This window comes from Ciconia boyciana, chromosome 2 (genome assembly GCF_034638445.1).
Source record: "Ciconia boyciana chromosome 2, ASM3463844v1, whole genome shotgun sequence".
NCBI classification, from domain to species: Eukaryota; Metazoa; Chordata; class Aves; order Ciconiiformes; family Ciconiidae; genus Ciconia; species Ciconia boyciana.
Genome location: NC_132935.1, coordinates 125,579,152 through 125,599,657, shown reverse-complemented (window position 1 = coordinate 125,599,657; position 20,506 = coordinate 125,579,152). Strand labels below are relative to the sequence as shown.

The window sequence follows — 20,506 nt, the reverse complement described above, 5'->3', positions numbered from 1 at the left end:
TAGAAAGTAGAGATGAAAAGAGAGGAGGTAAAAAAAATAGCTTAAGATGGTAAATATTATTAGTCATAACCAAAACCAGTACTTGCACCTCAAAGAAACCATCTATGGTTTCTGTCAGTCTCTGGAGTCACCTACTAAACAGCAACACAAACCACTAGTGTGTTTTAGAAGCACCATACATACAAGTATTTTTTCATGGCATTTCTTCTTAAAAAAAACAACAAAACAAACAAAAAACCCCAAGCCCCACCAAAATTAAAACGCAACAGTTTTTATTCACATATGGATGATGGAGTTTCAGCATAGGAGAGTTCAAGTGAAAGTTGATACATCGACATCCTGCCACTTTAAAGAAAAATAAAACCATTTCCAAAAAGAAAAGCTACTACAGGAAAGTACCAAATTACATGTTTAAAAAAACATTCCACATTTGAATGGCAATTTTAAAGTGCATTACTTTTACTCACCACATTACTGAAAACTTATGCTTATGGAAATATCTCAGTATATTTTTGTATTTACAATTTTAGCGATTTTTTTTTGCAATTTTAGCACTTCAAATATTTTGCTAAAACTAACATCTGACACATCAAAAATTAGCTACTTACCAGTAATTCTTGTTCGTAGAAGATACCAGTTACTATAACAGTTCCCCATTCTTGTGTCCATTCTTAGTGTGTAGCATTGAGTGAGGGATGTTCAGAGCTCAAAGTTGGGAACCTTTCAACCGTCTCACCAGTAGGTGGCACATTTACCCACTATAGAAGCATAACAGCCTATAACTGCCCCAACTGTCAGTACATTTGAATACAAGACAGAAAAAGAAAAATACCCTCTATATCTAGAGGGCTGTCAATGACTATTATGACTAGTGTATTATGAGAAAGAGCACTAAAACTGCATAACCTTCTTTTCCCAGAAGTTAACCATTATGACTGAATCCCAGTCTTGCAAGCTTCAGGATGCAAAGACACCTAATGAAATGGTAACAACTAAACTCTTAAAAATGAAGCTTAGACTGGCTCCTATATACATTCTATTCATATCGTCATCCATAGTCAAAAGCCTTGATTAATTCCAAGGTAAGCCATATTTCAATTCTACGGACAGATAAATGGTTCATATGGCAAACAATTTCAGAAGCCAATTATAAATTTGAAATTTTCATTGAATTAGCTATACAAATAAAATCCTATTTTCTTTTGCATTTGTTTTCTGTTATGTTTATTTTATTAGAATAAATCTGAAAACGTCAAGTTCTGGAATGGTCCTGAATTTCTTGCTGAACTCCAGCAAATTTTAACAGGCTGGGATGCTCCCTCCACCCTAGTCTACTATCTGACACTGCATCTGTATTAGCTGAGCATTTCTGCTAAAATGATGAGTAGTATTACAGTTAGCAGTGCTACCATATTAAAAATATCATTAGATTGTTATGTCAATAACTGAAGTTTCTACTACAACTTCTACTACAGCTACTATTTGAAACTGAGAACTTGAGAAGACCATGTTTAATCAGTTTATATACAAGTCTCACCAAAAGCTTATTTGTACAACCGTAATAGCTACAAACATTCTTTCAAATGCTGCCTCAGAGCCTGAAGTCAAATTCTGTGATGGTCTACTGTGGCAAAATTGTGAATAAATGGGGACCTGACCAAGGTAACAAATTTACAAGAACAAAACAAGGGAGTTGTGCCTCAACATACTGCCTGACCTTCTACACACCCCTCAAAAAAAACCCCCATCAACCTAAAAAAAACTTGTTTGGAATTTAAAGCAAGTTTAAAAAAGGTGGAAGGGAAGTTACGACTGGGTGAAATTTATCCAGAAACAGAAATGAAAAGCTTTCAGCAAACAGCGATAAATAACCAAAAAACAGCTGAAATGAGCTCCTCACCTGTTAGCAGATAAGGGGACAGGCAGTTGACGCAGTTAGTTACTAGCCATTATGTCTCATCAGTGGGTAGTTGCACATCAATTGCTGGTGAGGTGGTTCACCGGCCCCGAACATTCCACATCCAGTCACACACATAAGGCATGGATCGGGAGAGTGGGAAAAACTAGAAATTACAACACTTACCTTTGAAGAATACACAGTACTTTTTCTATGAATTTTCTTAAAGAATATACGATAACAATGTATGTGTAACTGCATGACGGGTGAAAATTGATCCAAAAGAGTCAAATACAAAATCTTTTGAGTAAGTGTATGCACTATATTTAACTTAGGAGTCAATAAGCATTCATGTTTTTCAAATGCATTTTCTTCACCTGATTATCAAACACTATTAAGTTTCTCTACATTGCCAGCTTCTTCGTAAAGGTATTTATATATCTTTAAGGTCATGCTATTTTTCTTCTTTATGTTGCATAAAGAGGCCTGAATTAAAAGTTTTAACTTTTCAACTACCAGATACATTTGTTATCCCTAGTTTTTACAAGTATCAGATAAGCATTTGATTAAAATGCACACTTAGAAAGAATGAACCACTGAACACTGGTTCAGCTACACTGAATATGACACTGGAAGAAGTTATGTAGTAAAAATCATATCCCGCCAAAACACTGGCTACACATCATCTACCACCCAGATTAACACTGGTATTTCTGGGCACTCGCCTAGACTAGGGACCCCGCTTAGTGTAACTACTGGTGCTTATGAACCACTTGTGCTACCATTAGAATTTTCTTCCGTTTGACTCTTTTAGAAAAGCTCTGAGCAAGGAGGAGTTTTTAAGTGTCTGATTACAAATTCTTATCTTTCTCATCTTTTGGGGAAGCTCATGGTTAAGATTCCCTAAAATCAGCCTCAACAATCACTAGAATTGCTTGACTGTTGTTAGATCACTCATCTGGTGCAATTTGTGAACGGTAGAAATGACAAAGACTTTCTTTCACCATGGTCAATCCCAGATCCCTAAACCTGGGCCACACCAAACTGGTATAAATGAAGTTATGCTGGCTGATTTCAGGTCCTTGCTGAGCACCCCAGCAATTTGAGAAGCATAAAGATTGTACTTCAGTATGCTGAGCATATTGCTGCTTCATCATAACTGAAGATTTGCTATGAGATCATTTCACTACTACTGTAGTTGGTAATAAGTGCAGAGAACACCTGGATCCCCTTATATAGAAACACAAATAAAAGAAAATTAATCTCAACATTTCAGGCCAGTTTTATACATCATAAAGCAATAAATGGAAAGCCATTTTTCAAGAACACCAAAAGCCATTTTTGCCCTCCAAAACTTGCTACTACTAGCTTTAAAGGAGTTTGTACATTTTTTTAACTTAATTTCAGAATTATTTTATTACAATGTGTTAAAAAAGGAAGGAATAAAATAGTTCCATTCATTTTATATTTAATCAACACCGTGTATGCTCACATAAGACAGACATCAGTATCACTGATAATGATTACTAGTGTTTTAAAAACTAGTGCATATTCAGAAATACTGCTATGAATGTATTTTGATTGCAATCAATTGCTTTGTCAGATCCCCTCATGCAAAGGATTCTCTCACCTGTTTATTTTTAGTAACCCAGATATATTTTTTTATCAAATATCTGACTGGGCATAACCTTAGCACACATTTTTATCATTTACATTTTTTATCATTTAATATAACTACTCACCTTTGTGGTAGCTATACTATTTACAAAGCTGATTTGCTGAAACCCTTTTTCACTTAAAGTGAGGCACACATCCCATCGTTCATTCACAACTTCATGAATAACTTTGAGTGCAACTCCAGTTTCGTCCAGCTTGTCTTTTACGTAAAGATCTACATAACTGCGAAATCCATTTACCTATGAGTAATATAGATAACAATTACTATTCTTTGCATAAAATACTCAGTACACTTAAAATATTTTTAAATTAGTCTCTTACAGGTAATTTCTTCCCATTCAACATGACTTTGACTCCTTTGCATGACCCAGCCAAATCATAGGCTCTTCTTGTCATGAGGGCCACAATATCCTTATCAAGTTTTTCCATTTTAAATTTAGATAGATCTGGCTGGAATGTAATGCATGTGTAGTCATCACCATCGAAATGCTTAATCTTGGATTCAGAGGTCTTCATCATGTTGTTCATCCAAGTCTTCGGAAACAAAACATTTTACATGTTAGTTTACAATACATGGTATCCTCCTCCTTTGTTCCATTTTCCAGCTATGCTAGGATCGCAACAGCTACACAACAAAAAGCTCACAGACTTCTTTTAGAAGTTTCCTCTGGTCAAACACTACACATAACATTAATTGCTCTACCAAGATTTGCACAAGTATCGGTGACAGCAGATTTGTGGTTTCTGTAAATATGCAGGTATCATTACATTGATGGACATGATTCGAATGCAAATAGGGCCCACCACAGAACTGTCTAAATTAGATACAAGTGAGCTAGCTAAACAGTCCTTATTGCCCATCAGTTTAACGCTTTCATCTACTACACACTTCTATAAAGAAGCTTATTAGTCCCTGTGCAGAGACTCAGCCATCTCTGAGGCAGCATCTTAGTGGCTGTGCAGTGTACCATAGCATGCTTCTTGACAAACCAACTCGTTCAGAATTGACTTAGGAGTCTTGGTATTGTTCCCTGTTTAAGAACAGGGGCACATTTATAAGACCAAGCAGAACACCTACTCACAGCGTATATCAAAGTTCAGTTGTATTAAGTTTTCACTATTTTTAAAAATACTGGAAAACAGAGCCCTTCACCTAAGTCATAAAGCATGTCATTTTCAAAAAGTACACTCAAACCAATATTAATTTGCTTTTTGGCAGTCAGCAGAAAATATTACATTTTTAAAGAGACAGGTAAAACCATTGAAATGTATTGTTTATGTAGTGACATGACAGCATAACCAGAAATGAATTACTTGTCCAGAAAAAAAGAGAAGGAAGCCACCAACTGGGAAAGACTCCAAAGCCAAGGAACTTTGGTATCTAATACTCTTAACAAAGTTATTTTAGAAAGGTGGACATCTCAAAGCTATATACAGTAGATCAGATTACATTCAATCCTTGGTCTGTGTGCTAACAATGATAACAATGAGCAATGATTACAAATGGGGAGGGAGGGGGTGTTGCACCGAAGTCCAGCTAGGCTCATGAAATTAATGACATAAACACTGAAAAATCTTTTTCTTAACGCTATAAAAAATTATCTAGATAATTGCACAGATAAGTAGAAAGTTTTTTTGACAAATTTTATAACAGCAATTACAAAATGTTTCAATTAAATATATTCATTTTCACGTGCATATGTACATACTTTAGTTTTAACAGAACAAATTTGTTTTTCATTTTTAGTCACCTAACACTCCCAAGAAAAATATTATTTAACAAAAAAACCCCAAATTCTAATACACAGAAGTAGTAATTTTACTGACTGAACTACCTAGCCTGCAAACGCTGCACATCCATTTGAATGTTAAATGATTAATTTCATGAAATATTCATGACATATAGAAAATGTGTTAGATTTTAAATTTATAATTACAGCAAAGAAAAGGAAAAAAGTTGAGATCATTTCTATACCTGCTTAAAGCTGTGTTTGTATTCCTTGCAAGCAGTTTCAACTGTAAACTTTGTACTAAATATGTTACAAAGTTTTGCACCATAGCCATTGCGTCCACCTGAAAAAACAATATATAGTAAGTTTTTTACAGCAGAACCATATTTATGATATTCAGAGAGTATGCCAATGAAGTAAAATGTTCCTGTATAAGACCAAAGTTGGGCCACATGTCAACATTGCCAGAGATGGAGTTTCACACTACCTCCAATCTGGTGCAACTGCTTCTGCCTCAAAAATGAGCAGCTTGCTCCTCCCCACAAGGCCAGCAAGCTCCCATTGCTTCCCTTAGGTTGATCTACCAGTTGCTTGCTGAAAGGCTAGTGACCTCAACACCCTGATAAGCTGAAAACTAGGTCATGATCAGATCCAAATCACTCTACAACCACACATCATAATATGGGCAAAATATATGGGGTAGGATAGAACAGAACTAACTTTCATTCATGATCTAAATTAGGGTTACTTCACATTTAGGATAATAAATCATACCCTAATTTATTAAATTTATTTTTTCCCTTAATTTCAAGAGCATAAATGTTTAAATGCTTGCATAAGTTATAACTAAAATATGAAAATATGTTGTCTGTTACTGAATAATGAGTAGTGACATTAAAGATGTAAATGTAAAGTTCTCTGTAAACATTGATATTAAAAAAGAAAAAATGAAATTTTCTTAAGTCATTTTACCTAACAGGGCTATAGTAATGGTGACTAAGTGATCATCTGTTATGAAACAGAATAGAAAGAGAAAAAGAAGAGAAAGCATAGTGAAAAGCAAACAATGGCTTAATTGAATAAAACAAAGCACGTTCAATACAGTCTTGCCTGTAACTTTTTTCTCATCATCATCGTAGTTGCTGGATGTTAGCAGCTGCCCAAAGATTAAAGCAGGTACGTATACTTTTTCTACTTTGTGTTCCACAACTGGTATGCCCTTTCCATTATTCCATATGCTGATAATGTTTGATTCCCTATAAAATAGTGAAGATTAAGCCAATTAATGTAATCTTGAAAACAGACTCCGGCATACATTTTACCTGTTTAAATGACCACATAAAATACAATAAAAGACCATATTCTTCCCACGTTTATTCACATCTCTATAAATTTTAATTACAAAAAACCACTTCTTTGTGCTTATTAGATGTCTTAGAGGAAGGAGCATAATTGCCCATAGATGACAGTATTTTGTATCATTAAAAAAAAACCCAAAAAACTGTTTGAAGAGCTTTCACTATCAACATGATCTGTAACAGAATCCTGAAGTTTAGTGACAGAATTATACTTAAGCTAGAGATGTAGCTTTTTAGGTTTCATTGAAGTCCACCCAGACACAGCCAAGTTATCATCTGTTTAAAACCATTATTTTCCAGTTATGATAAACATTGTAACTTATTTTATGCATCTATGCCAAAATCCATCAACATCTGGCATTGTGAATACTTGTAGCTCTCACATAGATTTTTCATTTTGGACTATTAGAGAGTTCAAAATCATGACAGGTCAGGCAGATTTACACTACCATTTCCCTCCCACCACATGATAAAAACAATTTGGTCTACAGAAACTGATAACGCACTGCAAACTTGCAGAAAAATTATTTCTCAGTATATTTATTCTAAAGATTAGGTGTGAAAATTAGGTCTCAAACATTTATTATTCAGTTAAACGTCACTGAAAAGGTACTACTAAAGGAACCCAATCAACATCTATTTAACTATGGTACTTCTCATTAGGAAATATCTCTTCAAGTATTCAATTTCAAAAAACAATTGTAATGATGTATTTGCAATCTGCAGTTTCAGTGTGATATAGCTGACTAATTCAAACATAACCTCATCCTAATGCTAAAGGAGTTAATATAGAAGTTCAAGTAGTGCAAAATTATGTTACAAAACCTCAAGGTTGGTATTTATGATTTATGAGTAACCTGGCTGGTTATAGCTATGTACTGCCAAGCTTTCATCCAATCATGAATTCTATAATGTTCTGGTTTTAAGTTTTATTCAATCAAACATTAATGAGTGATTTAGGAAAGCAAATTATTATAAATCAGAATGGTAGCACTTACTGTTAACCACTTTTAATTCACCTTTTCATCTTAAAATACGAAGCTAATGGAATAATTACAAAAATATTGTTTTGTTTTTTAAAAAATCCGATTTTATTTAGTAAAATAATTTGTACAAATCTGAACTACAATTGCACTGGCAGGGAAAGTAAATGAAAACATGCTTTTACTTACGGATCAATGGATATTTTAATACAAGTCATATTCTTGTCCCTCTGCTTATTGTCAGCAGCATTTACTATGAAACAAAGTAGCACAAATTAACACTTTCTAGGAGCAATAATTAATTGCTTGATCTGTAAAACTGATTATATACATAATCCACTACAAGTTACAATGGTCCAGGTATTTCTTAATCTGGTATCCTTTTGTATATTCTGTATCTTATTAATGAAGTCTCTATATATGACCAAGTATCTGCCAGAAGATATTTTTCAACCTTCTTATAATTACCGACTCTATTTCTAGCAGTTAGACTATCTTAGAAATAAATACAGAAGTGTATTTTGTGAGCCTGTTCTCATAACTGTTCTTAACATACTGAACACTTCATTCTTCTGTTGCTGCACTTGTTTAGATATTTATTACACACGTTACACCACGTACGGTTAAAAACCCTAGGAAACTATATGCATCAGCAGATCAGTTCACACATCCTTTTGCCACTGAAACCCAATCCTGAAAAAGTCACATCCATTAAGGAGTGTTTTGACTGCAGCAAAAGTTATCTCTAAAGAGCCTGTGAGATTTAAAACTAACAGTTGTAAGTTAGTTCCTAAACAGTTTACACAGTTTAGGATCAAAAGAAGGATAACTGGAAGTTAACATTTGATCAGAATTTAATTAAACTGCACTCCAAAGTATATTAACTACAAACAAGAGAAATCAGAAATGCAATTATGGCCATTAGCCATGAAAACACATTACAATCATTTTCAGCATTTGTCTCATCACCCATGAAATAGATCAAAATAAAACCCCAGAACACCAAAGGACGTGAAGATAAATCCATTAAAACTGAAATATCTTAGTATCTTAATAGATTATAAGCATCTCAATATAAGATCAGGTATTTCAAGGTGCTTTTGCTAAAATCATTAAGTGCAGTTTCATTAAAAAGTATGCACAGCTACACTGTACAATTTTCGTAATGTTATTACACTGACCCCTAGCTCTCAAACCACACTCTGTGGAGCACTTATCAGTGCTACATAAAGAAGCAATAAGCCATACAGTACTACGATAATGATATGATAACAATCCTTTTGAATGGAACAAGATGGAAGTGACTCCCTCCCGTGAAAAGCCCATAAATTTTATCTATGAGGCAGCACTCAAAAAAAAGTGATGAAATATTTTCATTCCCATATTTCTCAAATTAAGTAATGAGTAAAAAAAAATAGAAACTCCTTCTTTTCCGCCTGGCCAAGATATAGTCTTTATTGCCTCCAAGACAGCAATGCTGTAAAGCATAATTTTAGCGGTGTGGATAAGTTCTGAACCCAATGAAGGTCATGACAAAATTCCCATTGACCTCAATAGACCATAATTTAGTTTATGATGTAATCCCACCAATCCTTACAACATAACTTCATAAAAACTGATTAGCCCAATAATTCATGCCAATTAACCCAAAATATCAGTTCAGCAGACAGCACACTGTTCAGATGTTGCACATCTCTACTGCTGGTTAGTCTTCAACGTGCGCCTGTCACCAAGAGAATATCATAAACTAGTAAGTCGTAGTGACTCAGGGACTTATGACAGAATTTTCTAAAAATCATTTGTTTGTACTCAGTCACCATGCTTTTAAATGGCAGTATGATACTTATTCATTTTAAAACTGTCTGAAGTCTAGAAATGATCCATGTGAGAATCACCATCATCACCACTATCATTCTGTACAGAAGGAGGTAATTTTAATGATTCATGAGATGATGATCTAAGTTAACACTTAGACAACTTTCAGTTGTCTTCTTTTGGAAGAATCATCTTCTTTCAGATGTTACTTAAAACTGTGGCCCTGATCAACTTTGCAGATTAAAAACCTTGTAACAATATTGATCATAAACAATGATCTAGTTTAGACATTCAGTAACAAATAATTACAGTCTTATGAGTTCAACTGAAAACACTCTTCCTTCTTTAAACTGTTCTGTAGTGCTGGAATGCACTACGATTTTCATGCACCGCAGGTTAGTGGGACTCTCAGTCTGTGACTTAAACTTGGATACAAATTAACATGCTTTGAGAGCTCTCAGAAAAGTATGTACTCCATAATGTTAAAGCAGTATTATTGTTAAAAATACTTACCAAGGATTTCATCAAAGATCTTGTACAAGCCTGGAACAAAGGTAACTTCTCTGCAATTCATTCCTACATCTTCATCATAAACCCACATTAACTACATGTAAACAAAATAAAATAAAAATATTTACTGTCTTGGTAAACCAGTTTATGATTCTATAAGATCTATTTACTTCAGGAACTTTACTCTTCCAATCTGATTGCTGCTGTCACATGAGACAAAAGCAGAAGCAGAAGTCTGGCAAAAATTACAACTGTACCCATAAAGACTTCCATAATGAAAATGCATTATCCTCTACTTGGTGGGGAACTCCAACAGTACAGACAGTGAAGTTCAAAGCAATTTGCAACTTCACAAAAACAGCTGAAAAAAGTGCCAGCAGGAGGCTTAAATTCTCTGTTCTCTACCTAAACAAACAGACCAAAGCATTTTTGGACCTGGAGCAAATGCTACTTACAAATATATATACATACATGTATGTATGTACACATGTATGTATACATATTTGTGTGTATATAGGCATGTTTGTAAAAGCACACATATACACACACATAACTGTGTGTTTACATGCTAAGTGTGTGTTTATATTTTGACTGAACTTCAACATTTTCTGAGCATGTTTTTTCAGGTGAACCAAGTACTGCTTTAAAAAGTCTTCTCTTGACCCCCTCCTACACATGCATACATAAACATGACCATAGTTTTTAGTATGGTAATTCAGAATACTCAGAAAAGTAGAGATTTGGCTATTTATTAATCAGAATATTCATTTCCCCATTAAAACAACAAAAACTATTAAGACTGTAAACTTAGTGACACTTACCTGAGTTAACGGTTCAACTGACCCAATGTAGGTATCTGGACGGAGGAGGATGTGCTCAAGCTGAGTCTTTTTCTGATAAACTCTCTCAACAGACATCTTCTTTGAAGTGTCATTTTTATTAATGCTTTCCGAGTCTTCCTTTTTTGAAGCATTGATCTGATTATCAAATAATGTCTAAAAGAAAAAGACACCAACAATCAACATCATTCATTCAATCTGTCACTCTCAAGATACAAACAAAACCTGACAGAGATTTAAATTACAATCAAAACTTGTCATGTAATTTAAATGTTAAGTTTGCAGATGTATTAAGATCAAGCTATCCTCTCAACTGAAAAAATTCAACAGATTATGTGACAGTTTCTTAACAAACTTTAGTAATTTACTAAGCATGATAAACCAAAATAAGGAAACAATAGTATATTACAAAAGACACCCACATCCTCAGGTTAAGTATTTATAACATCCATTTTGTGCTTAAGCATTTGAATCCAAAATACTGAATACTGTTCTGAATAATAACTGTAAAACTACTTTTTTACATTTTAGTATGGACAGTTCATTCAGTGGGACTTAAGAAACACTGTAATGCCTCTCCTATGGCTTCTCAATTGCTATAATTTACATTCTCTATTTAATTGAAGTAATTAAGCCTGATACAATCCCAGTTTAGAATGCTTTCTGATTAAATAAGACAAGAACTGTAAAAAAATATTATCACATAGGCTAATGTCGTAATTTAAACAGAATTCAAGCCTAACGTGGCTGGAGATGATGAAAAATGTCTCGTTTGGAAGACCAACCAGTGTTACAGAAAACTAATCCACTTTGGGGGGGAGGATAGAGGGATTTGGTGCATCTTTCAGCAAATTTTTCCTGATAAATACCTCCCCCATTGAACTAAAACCACACAAAAGGAAAAGTTTAAATCTCTCAAAGCAAACTAATGTAGAAAAGCCCCATTCTGAGACAGTAAGAGCATATGTACCAAGAGACTAGGTATGACATTTTACAGTATACTTTCCTACCTGTAAATTGGGATTATCTTAAAAATGCCAATAAACATAACTTGAACTCACATGACTTATTTGCCTGGCTAGCAGACATAACAGAAAAAAATTCTGTTACCACCTGCCTAATACCTGAAATTGCCTCTTTCTCTTACTGGGGGTTTACCAACTTTGGAGCAGGTGTTACATGACCAGTAAAAACCATCCACAGACAAATAATGAGGACATAACCCACTTGCCACTCAGGTAAATATTTCACTCCCATTTAGCTGTTCCCACTAAATGTCTGTATAAAGTAAATATAGGCTAAACTCCAATCCTGGATTAACCAGTCACCACGTAAATTTCTCAGCCAGAAGAAAGTATCATCAATTCTCTGTCAATCTAGCCTTTGCTGCAGCCTCGGATAGGACTGAAAGCAAAGGGTAAGAAAGCGTATAAGCACATAGGAACAAGGAGCAAAGGATACTGAACTCACCCAAACAACTTCAGCAGACTCAAAAAGGCCAAACATCAACCTATAGCATACAATTAACAAGGACAGTTCTCCCTCTATTATTCCAATTCATCTTCTCCAGCTTCTGCTATTTAAGATTTGATGCTTTTCTTTTCCCTTTCCTCTTAGCAGGCACAGGAATAAAGCATTTCATTCTATTCAGAACAAGGGAAATCACCTTTCTCTTCCAGATTTAGACATCACATTTTTCTAATTTATGGAAATGCTATGAAACACGTATTTTGAGAACCTTTGAGATAAGCAGACTGTGTGCACCAGTGATGTCTACAGCCAGTTGTGTGGCCCTGAGTAAAACTGAACAGGCCAAATGAGAATCAAATATTCTCTACTTCCCCGTCCTGTAACTGACAGCATCCAAAATAATAGGAGGAAAGAATCCAGGGGACCCCACAATCCTGCACCAGGATTACACGCAGCAGAGTTGGAACCACAACACTAACTCTCATGACTTTTCTTCTGGAGCACATCACATCTCCCACCAAACAAGGAAGTTGCAAAATTGCATACATGTGTGACTAAAGTGGTTTGGTATCCAGGTTAATTTAGCCTCCACACTGTCATTTGGGCTTAAACTGCGACAGCCCCACCACCACCACCCTAAAAAGATTAGCCATGGATCAGCTAAGCAAGCAGAAAAGAAACAGGACTTCACAAATAGATACATTACACTGATATATGGAAGAGTAGGAATGAGAATTGTTACTAAAGAAGCATTGCCAATAGCTGCAACATAAATTTTATTTCATTGAAGTAGTTCTGTGAATGATGTCCAGGCTTCCAGTGAGCTTCACTGTATGTGTGTGTGTGTGTGTATATATATATATTTAATATCTTTCTGACCTTACTGGCTTTACTTTATGATCCTCTTCGACATCATACCTTGTAGGAGTCACCCTTAGCTCACTCACTGGTTCCATAGCTCTAGTAGCACTGTTCACTTGTTCTAAAGGGACCAGTGATCAGCAGGAAAAGATAATAATATTTCTCAGATGAAGTAGAAGCAAGTGTTGAAAGAAGGGAAAAGAGGAAATGCAATTCATATAGAAATCAAAAGAATTACAGGTGTAAAGACCACCAGAATCTTGTTCAAATGGAACTCTATTTGCTCCCAGTTCATAGGCTTCAAGAGGTTTTTACAGTCATTAAAGTACGTGATGAGCAGTTATCACATGCCAATTTTTCAGTTGTTATGTACATCACTATTGTATTCTTATGATTGTTCTGAGACAGTTCTCTAAAGTGCTTCTACTTGTACAGCATCTGAGGACTAGAGCCTAACCATGCATCACAACTCAGTAACACGTTAACACAGAATAAGAACTCAAATCTTACCCTAATAAATTTAGGCTACAATTTTTCTATCTCCAATAGCTCTACTTGTCCCACAACATGTTTGCAAAAGTCAGTAGATTAGAAAAAGTCCATTTTATTGTGACTGAATGAGTACCTCTAGATTGTGAAAAGTTACTACAGAATAGAATTATCAGTAAGGGATTCATACAAGCCATTGCCTTTAATACAACACTAGGAAATACGTTTCTGTTTTCAATGAAAGTCTTACTGACAACTTGGAGGAGCTTATACTTTCCAACTTATCAGTAAGAAATGTATAGAGTATCAAAACTATTTATGTTGAGATGCTACTGCCAGATTGTTGTCATGTTGACAGAGAATAGAGATCACACCTAGACAAACTTTGCTGCCTAAAAAGAGCTAGTCCTGGAGAAGTGTCTCTTCTTGGGGAACAGTGAGCATAGCTTGCTTTAACTCAGCAGTAGTAAGGATCCTCTGTTACTCTATTCCTTGTGACAGCTATGTCTATTATCTTTTATAACACACTAATTAGAACATGATTATGTATGATTTAAGAGGGGAAAGAAAAACACACAAAGGATGAGCATAACATTTTTTCTTCTTGGTCAGTGATTATTACAAAAAAAAGAGAAAGAAAAGTAGTCTTAAAGAACTTTAATTCTATAGTTTTTACTAAGACATCACAAACACCTTTTCAGTATGCTTTACTTAAACGTTTAAGTTTCATTGTCATAGAGCAGGACAGATTGTATTTGTACAATCCTCCACGTATAGTATATCTTCTGTATGCAAACAATACTCATGTTATAAACATTCAGACCTGATTTAACTTGCACACTATTGAAACATAAGCATAAAAACAAAAGCCAGAAAGTATTCAACTACATAAACTAATGTTATTTTGCAGGCATGCAAGCATCAGAAGTCTGCAGAACTGCAGTTTCCCAGGCCAAGCCTTTTGGGCCGTGCTGTTCTCCAAAACAGACGACCAACTCTGAATCCCTGTATCTCCATCTTGAATGGACATTTATAGAGTTCAAGTGATGTTTAGAACTCATCCCAAAAAAGAGAAAATCTGCATCACTAAATACATGACATAGATCTATGGACACTAACATCCTCCAGAGTCTTCCTATTATGTTTTCCTTGATAACTTTAAAAAAAAAAATTTAAAATACTTTCATCTGCTGAGTTTCTACTACTTAAAATGCAAGTAAATATAGCAGGAAAGCCCTTTTTAAAAAAAAAAAAACAACAACTGAGCAAGCATTAAACTGCACTGTTGTTAAACTGACAATCTCTTCTGTATATTTTGGAATTGTCTCAAGAATGCCTTTTGTATTCTGTCCTGTATGAAAGATCTTCATATTGTTAGAGCTCCAATAACACTTCTCAAAACAGCACCAGCTGTTGTTTCATGAGAAAAACCCCTAAAGAGAAGTAACCAAGTGTTACAAAGGGCTTAAGTCTTCTGCTTCACAGTAGGCCTGGTTTTTGTTTGTTTGTTAACAGGTTACCCAATTTTCAGGGTCTGCTTTGCAATCTTAATGCTGCCAATTTTTTGTTTGTTTGGTTTTAGTTTTTGTTTTGTAGACCCAGTGTTTGACTTTCCCAACATTCTTGTGACATTCAAGACTTCACAGATTCTTGATAGTCTTTCAGGCTTTCTAACCCTCCAGACTGATGACAAATATACACTTCCACATACATGTAAGTCAGCAAGATGATCATCCTTAAGTAGTCTGGAATGCTATAACCTATTGCACTGTGCATCCTTCTTTATAGACATGCAGTTACACTTCATACTGTGACCTCAGATGTAACGAGCATCTTAGACACTCTTAACGCAGCATAGTGGTAACTGTATGGAAAAACATACTGATTCTCAGTTGATAGCAGTTGCTGCTCAGTTTACTACACCAAGACTATTGTGCATGATTGCAATGATTGCAGAGTTTCTCTTTTGGAGTTGTTTTTGCTATAAATTTATCTAGTACCACGTGAAAGCTATAGTCATTCTTTCTTTTTGCGATCTCAAGAGTCAGAAACCAAGCAGCCTTTAATACGCGACAGTTGGCAACACGACTTTTACTGTCTACCTTCAACCTAAGAACTCACTTATTTGGTTTTTGGCATCTTCTTTCTTCACATTTTGCATTTTTTTTTTGGTTCTTACAGTCTCTTCCATTGAAATTTCTGCATATAACAGAGCATGAGCGACATCCATATTAGGTCAGAGATTTTTATTGCCTTTTTTTGATGAAAATTGGGTCTTGTCATCTTCCTTTGCATTTCGAAATCATGTTGAGTCACCATGCTGAGTTTGGTTACTTATCCTGCAAACAGCTGTACTTCAACATGCTAAATCTTAATAGACATTTGATCTGGACAGTTTGGCAGCCCCAGAGAAAAGCTATTCCTATCTAAATAGACAATAAAATGTAAAGCTACAACAAAGAACGTAGGTTTCATCATCAGTTTCAATGTTGCCATAACTGGAATATATATCTTTAGTTTGACTCCTTACTTTAAGTGGAAGTCTTACCTTTATTTAAGTAGCTGAATTTCACACTGTCACAAGAAGTTGAAAATCCTGAAAAACGTTACTCCCCACTTACACAGACTTAATCCTGTATTGGCCAATGTCATCTTCTCCTCCACGCTATAAAATCTCCTCCACACTCCCCAAACAACAACAACAACAAAAAAAAAATCACTTTTCTTTAGTCTGCCCATTCTTTATTGCCACCTAATATGGGGAAGAAAGGGCTCATTTTCTAGATTGGCAGACAAGCATAAATGAACAGAGAAGAGACATTAGTATGTGAACAAAAAGTTACCTTCACTTTGGCTTTGTCTTTTCTGCCTTAAACTCCTAAAACTATTACATGCAACAATTGTTCTCCTGAAAGGCAAATGTCTCCTGGGACATAAGAATTTAGAAAAGCACATGCCACGTGTCCTACATTCCCTTAAATAAAGTGTAGGATAAGCACATTTAGTGGGACAAGACAGTAAATTTTGAGTGTAATTAAGCTGTAAAACCTAGGGAGGTTAATTAAGCAATGAAATCCAGGGATGTGGTAGATTTTCTACCACTTACAGTTCAAAACAAAACTACCTCCTCTGAGGAAGATACACTCTACCTCAAAAAAGTTTGTAGGTGCAATATGGTAATTACTAGGTAGTTCTATGGATAACATGCACTTGACTGTAGTGTGGTGTTATATATTGGGTCATAATGGCCCCTTCTTGCCTTAGATAAGTAGACGACGAATACATTGTTACCTAAACAGTTTGCATTTTTTCCCAAAGAAAACTCTGGCTGAGAATACCTCCCACCATGAAAACAAAACTGGAGGGAGTTTCAAAATAAACCACTCTCCTGCTGTGTTTAACAAATGGTTTGGCTCTCCTGCCAAGATGAAAATACACAAAAGTAACAGTTCCCTGTTACCACAGCAAATTTCCATAGACCATTGCATGCCATTAGCAGCATGAACTAAATCTCTTTATCATATCCTCCCCAAAGCTGACCATAGGAAGGAGTTCCCAGTAAACTCACCCAGAACTAGTCTCACTCCAGTGAGACTAACATGTTTGCTTATTTTAAATTCCTAAATTTTTTGTCTCCTGGTTCGGACAATTCGCTCTGAACTCTGAAAGGATCACATTACATAGAGTTTTGTTATGATGATTCAGTTACAGAATAGCTTGAGGATGGTCAGATTTCCCCATTACAGAAAAACACAACAGTTAATTGCTGATAAAATGGAAAAATTCCTTTTTTCTTCCCTCCTCCCCTGCTTCTCCATTCCGTACAGTGGAATCAAACTGTCCTCACAATAAGCCAGTTCAAGGAGCAAACGGAGCCTTCCCCCCATTTTTCATCAACTAGAAGCAATCAGTTGTCCACTGGCTCATTTTCCTGAACAAGCTTGCTAGAGAATCAGACAAGTACTGGTGCAACAACAAGAGCAGAAATGTACAGCTAGGAGGATAAGGTTAAAAAAACATACTTTTCAGCAGATATCATTAGATTGCTTAGTTGCACCATGAAATGACATTCTTAGAATTACATAGCTTCATCTTCCTATTAAATAGCTAAACAAAATAAAAGCATCATCATTCTTATTTTAGGATTATTAATGCACAATATAGTAGCACACTAGATTTAAATTAAAAATTAGGGATTTGCTTTCTCCACAAGACTGTTGAAAAGTGAAGAATACCACTTCTGTGCAAATATGTATGGTCACTATAATTACTTCTGACGAGAAAATCATATATATTGTTTTAAATATTAATTCACTTATATTAAGTTACTACAGCAACAGTTCTGCTTTATTTGGTCCAGGTTTGGATATAATCAGCAGTACATTCAGATCCTGATCTTTATTATTTTCTTTAAAAGCAAGTGTCTAACATCTGCCCATCCATGATGGCAGTTTAACTGAATTTTACTGTTAATTTTTTAAGGGTCTGAAGTTTTTTAGTTGTCTATCCACTGACAGGTTCTATTCCAATACTAGATTTTGATACTGTTTACCCCGTATCAAAAAGTACATCTATGGATGCTTTGGTAACAAATTAATGTTTTAAGAATCTGTTTTTCCAGCTAAAATTCAGAGACAAGGAAGGAAAAAAAACCTGATTCTCAAGGAAAAGGAATTTATTAATGTTAAAATTTAAGACAACTTAAGACAGTTTTCCCACAGATTCTTAAACTGTGATCCTTGGAACCACTGAATTAAGTGGTTTGGTCCACTGTTTCGTCAGCCAACTCATACACAAGCCCTCCTCTAGCCAAGAAATCAAAAAGTTAGAGGTACTGACATCAGAACTTTAGGTTATCAGCATCTGGCAGCACCTCTTTATAACTCAGTGTTTCCCATATCCTTGCCCTTTTTAATGCTTTACTGCATCACCAGGTTGAGTGCTGTGAAAGTATTCTAGACTCTGAGCACATTTACATTTCCCAATTGCAAAGATTACTTTGAAAGGGAACAACACAACCTGATAGATCCTTCTGACAAACAAAATCTTTGAAACCCATTCAGGCCTTATGTCAAAGATCACATTCGTAGAACAGCACTGTGATCTTCCCTTCCAGACGCTATGGGGTTCTATGGCCAGCTGAACTTATATTGTACCGCAAGGTATTTTTACTCTGCTGAACTATCTTCACATTAATAAACTAACTGTTAGAAAATAACTGTAGAAAAAGCTTCAGGCATGAGTAAGACAACATTCAAAACATTAATGCTGCAAGAAAATACACAGAGAGAGCAAATCAAACAGGCTAGTTTTTCAGCTCATGTTAACTGGTGTAGTAACATGGAATAGGAGTCAAGTTGCAATACGCTGGAAGAAGTGACTGAACCCACACATGAAGATTTATTCTACACAACACCCAAAGCCCAGTCTTTTCTAGTCAGCTCCAGGATTACTAGTTATGTTACATTAGCCATAGAGGAGAGCCCAAATATCACTTAGAGGTTACTTATCCAACTGCACTCTTCAATAGGAAGCAATTCTCCACTGTACAACAGCATCAAATTTTTGAACTCTCATGAATGTAACACCTATCAGTACATTAGGAATGGTATACCTTTATGTTATTTGCATGTCTACCTTGCATTGAAATACTAAACACCTTGACTGTGATCCTTGAGGTTTTTGTACTTCTAACATATATGGTGCCCTAAAAAGGAACACCATATGATTAGTCGTAACCATTAAAAGTCTGCTCCCTAGAATCTTCAACAGAAAAACAATAGCAACATATTTACTTAACAGAAGGTACCACATAAATGGAAATTAATGAGGGTTTTTTTTTAAATTGTCCCAAACATAGAACAAACTCTAAAAGTTTACGAATAATGATCACATTGCTTCCTCTCAAATACCACAGTTTGCTCCACAATAACATATGCATCTGCTTTTGTATTATTAGAAATGCCTATGCTAACACAGTCACATTTTCTTGCATTCTGTATTTTCAAAATCTATTCTTTTCTGCCACGTTAAAGTAAATATGAATCCAGTACTCTTTTTAAAAAGTAGCTTGAGTTTAATTGCTCAACTCCTACTATGCAACATCTACTGTTCCTCTGGAGATTCTACAAATCTTGAAATGTTTTACAAGTCTCATAAATGTACTACATATTCTAGTCTCAATCCTGTAGTAAACTCCATGAGAAAGGAACACAGGTTTGGTGTTTCAGACATTTACAGCAATTCAGAAGGAGGAAAACAGAGGTAGCAACAAGTCAAAAAAGCCTGAGCACTGTTCCAAAACTCTCCCTTCCTCAGCCATTCATCCTCCCACAGCAACATTTCTACAGAAGTTATTACAAAAAGCCTTTCGGGACTGCTCATTAAAAATGCTGACAATCTCAAAGATCATCAAAACTCTACCCTTTAATTTGCAATTTAAGAATTGCATCTTGGCAGGCAGAAGAATTCACCCCTCCATAAAAGGTACCATAAAAAAAGACTCATAAAATAATTTCAAATATATTTTGAGATGAATTTGTAAATCGTTCCACGTTTTCATCATCTTTCTGTTACCTGACATGTATGTTTATCACTCAGCTGGCAAAGAAGAAAGTCTACATGGCATATTCTGAAAGATTTAACCAGTATCAGGAAGGGCAGGTTAAGATGATACTTGAGAGAAAGCAAAGCTGAAGTTGTATCTGGACTACCTCACTCCCTCTCCACCAGCAAACCCAGGTGAGGAATTTCCCCCCAGAGCTGATTCCTCACATGCTTATACAGTCTCTTATTTAAGAAAAATCCTCTCCCAGGTCTGCTTAATAACAAAATAGAATAACTGCCTCACTTCTTGCAACTGCTCTCCTCCAAGGAA

The 20,506-nt window shown here is 35.3% G+C and overlaps 1 protein-coding gene across 3 annotated transcripts in view; it reads right to left on the bottom strand.

The window, feature by feature from the left end:
- TOP2B (DNA topoisomerase II beta) overlaps nt 1-20,506 on the bottom strand; it is a 74,524-nt gene that overhangs the window by 37,945 nt on the left and 16,073 nt on the right. For all 3 annotated transcript variants that reach the window (XM_072853958.1, XM_072853957.1, XM_072853956.1), the window contains exons 2-8: nt 10,792-10,965; nt 9,974-10,064; nt 7,835-7,898; nt 6,415-6,560; nt 5,550-5,647; nt 3,896-4,108; nt 3,640-3,813 (exon numbers count right to left, since the gene is read on the bottom strand). In XM_072853958.1, the coding sequence (XP_072710059.1) occupies nt 3,640-3,813; nt 3,896-4,108; nt 5,550-5,647; nt 6,415-6,560; nt 7,835-7,898; nt 9,974-10,064; nt 10,792-10,965 (960 nt within the window). The remainder of the gene's footprint in view (nt 1-3,639; nt 3,814-3,895; nt 4,109-5,549; nt 5,648-6,414; nt 6,561-7,834; nt 7,899-9,973; nt 10,065-10,791; nt 10,966-20,506) is intronic.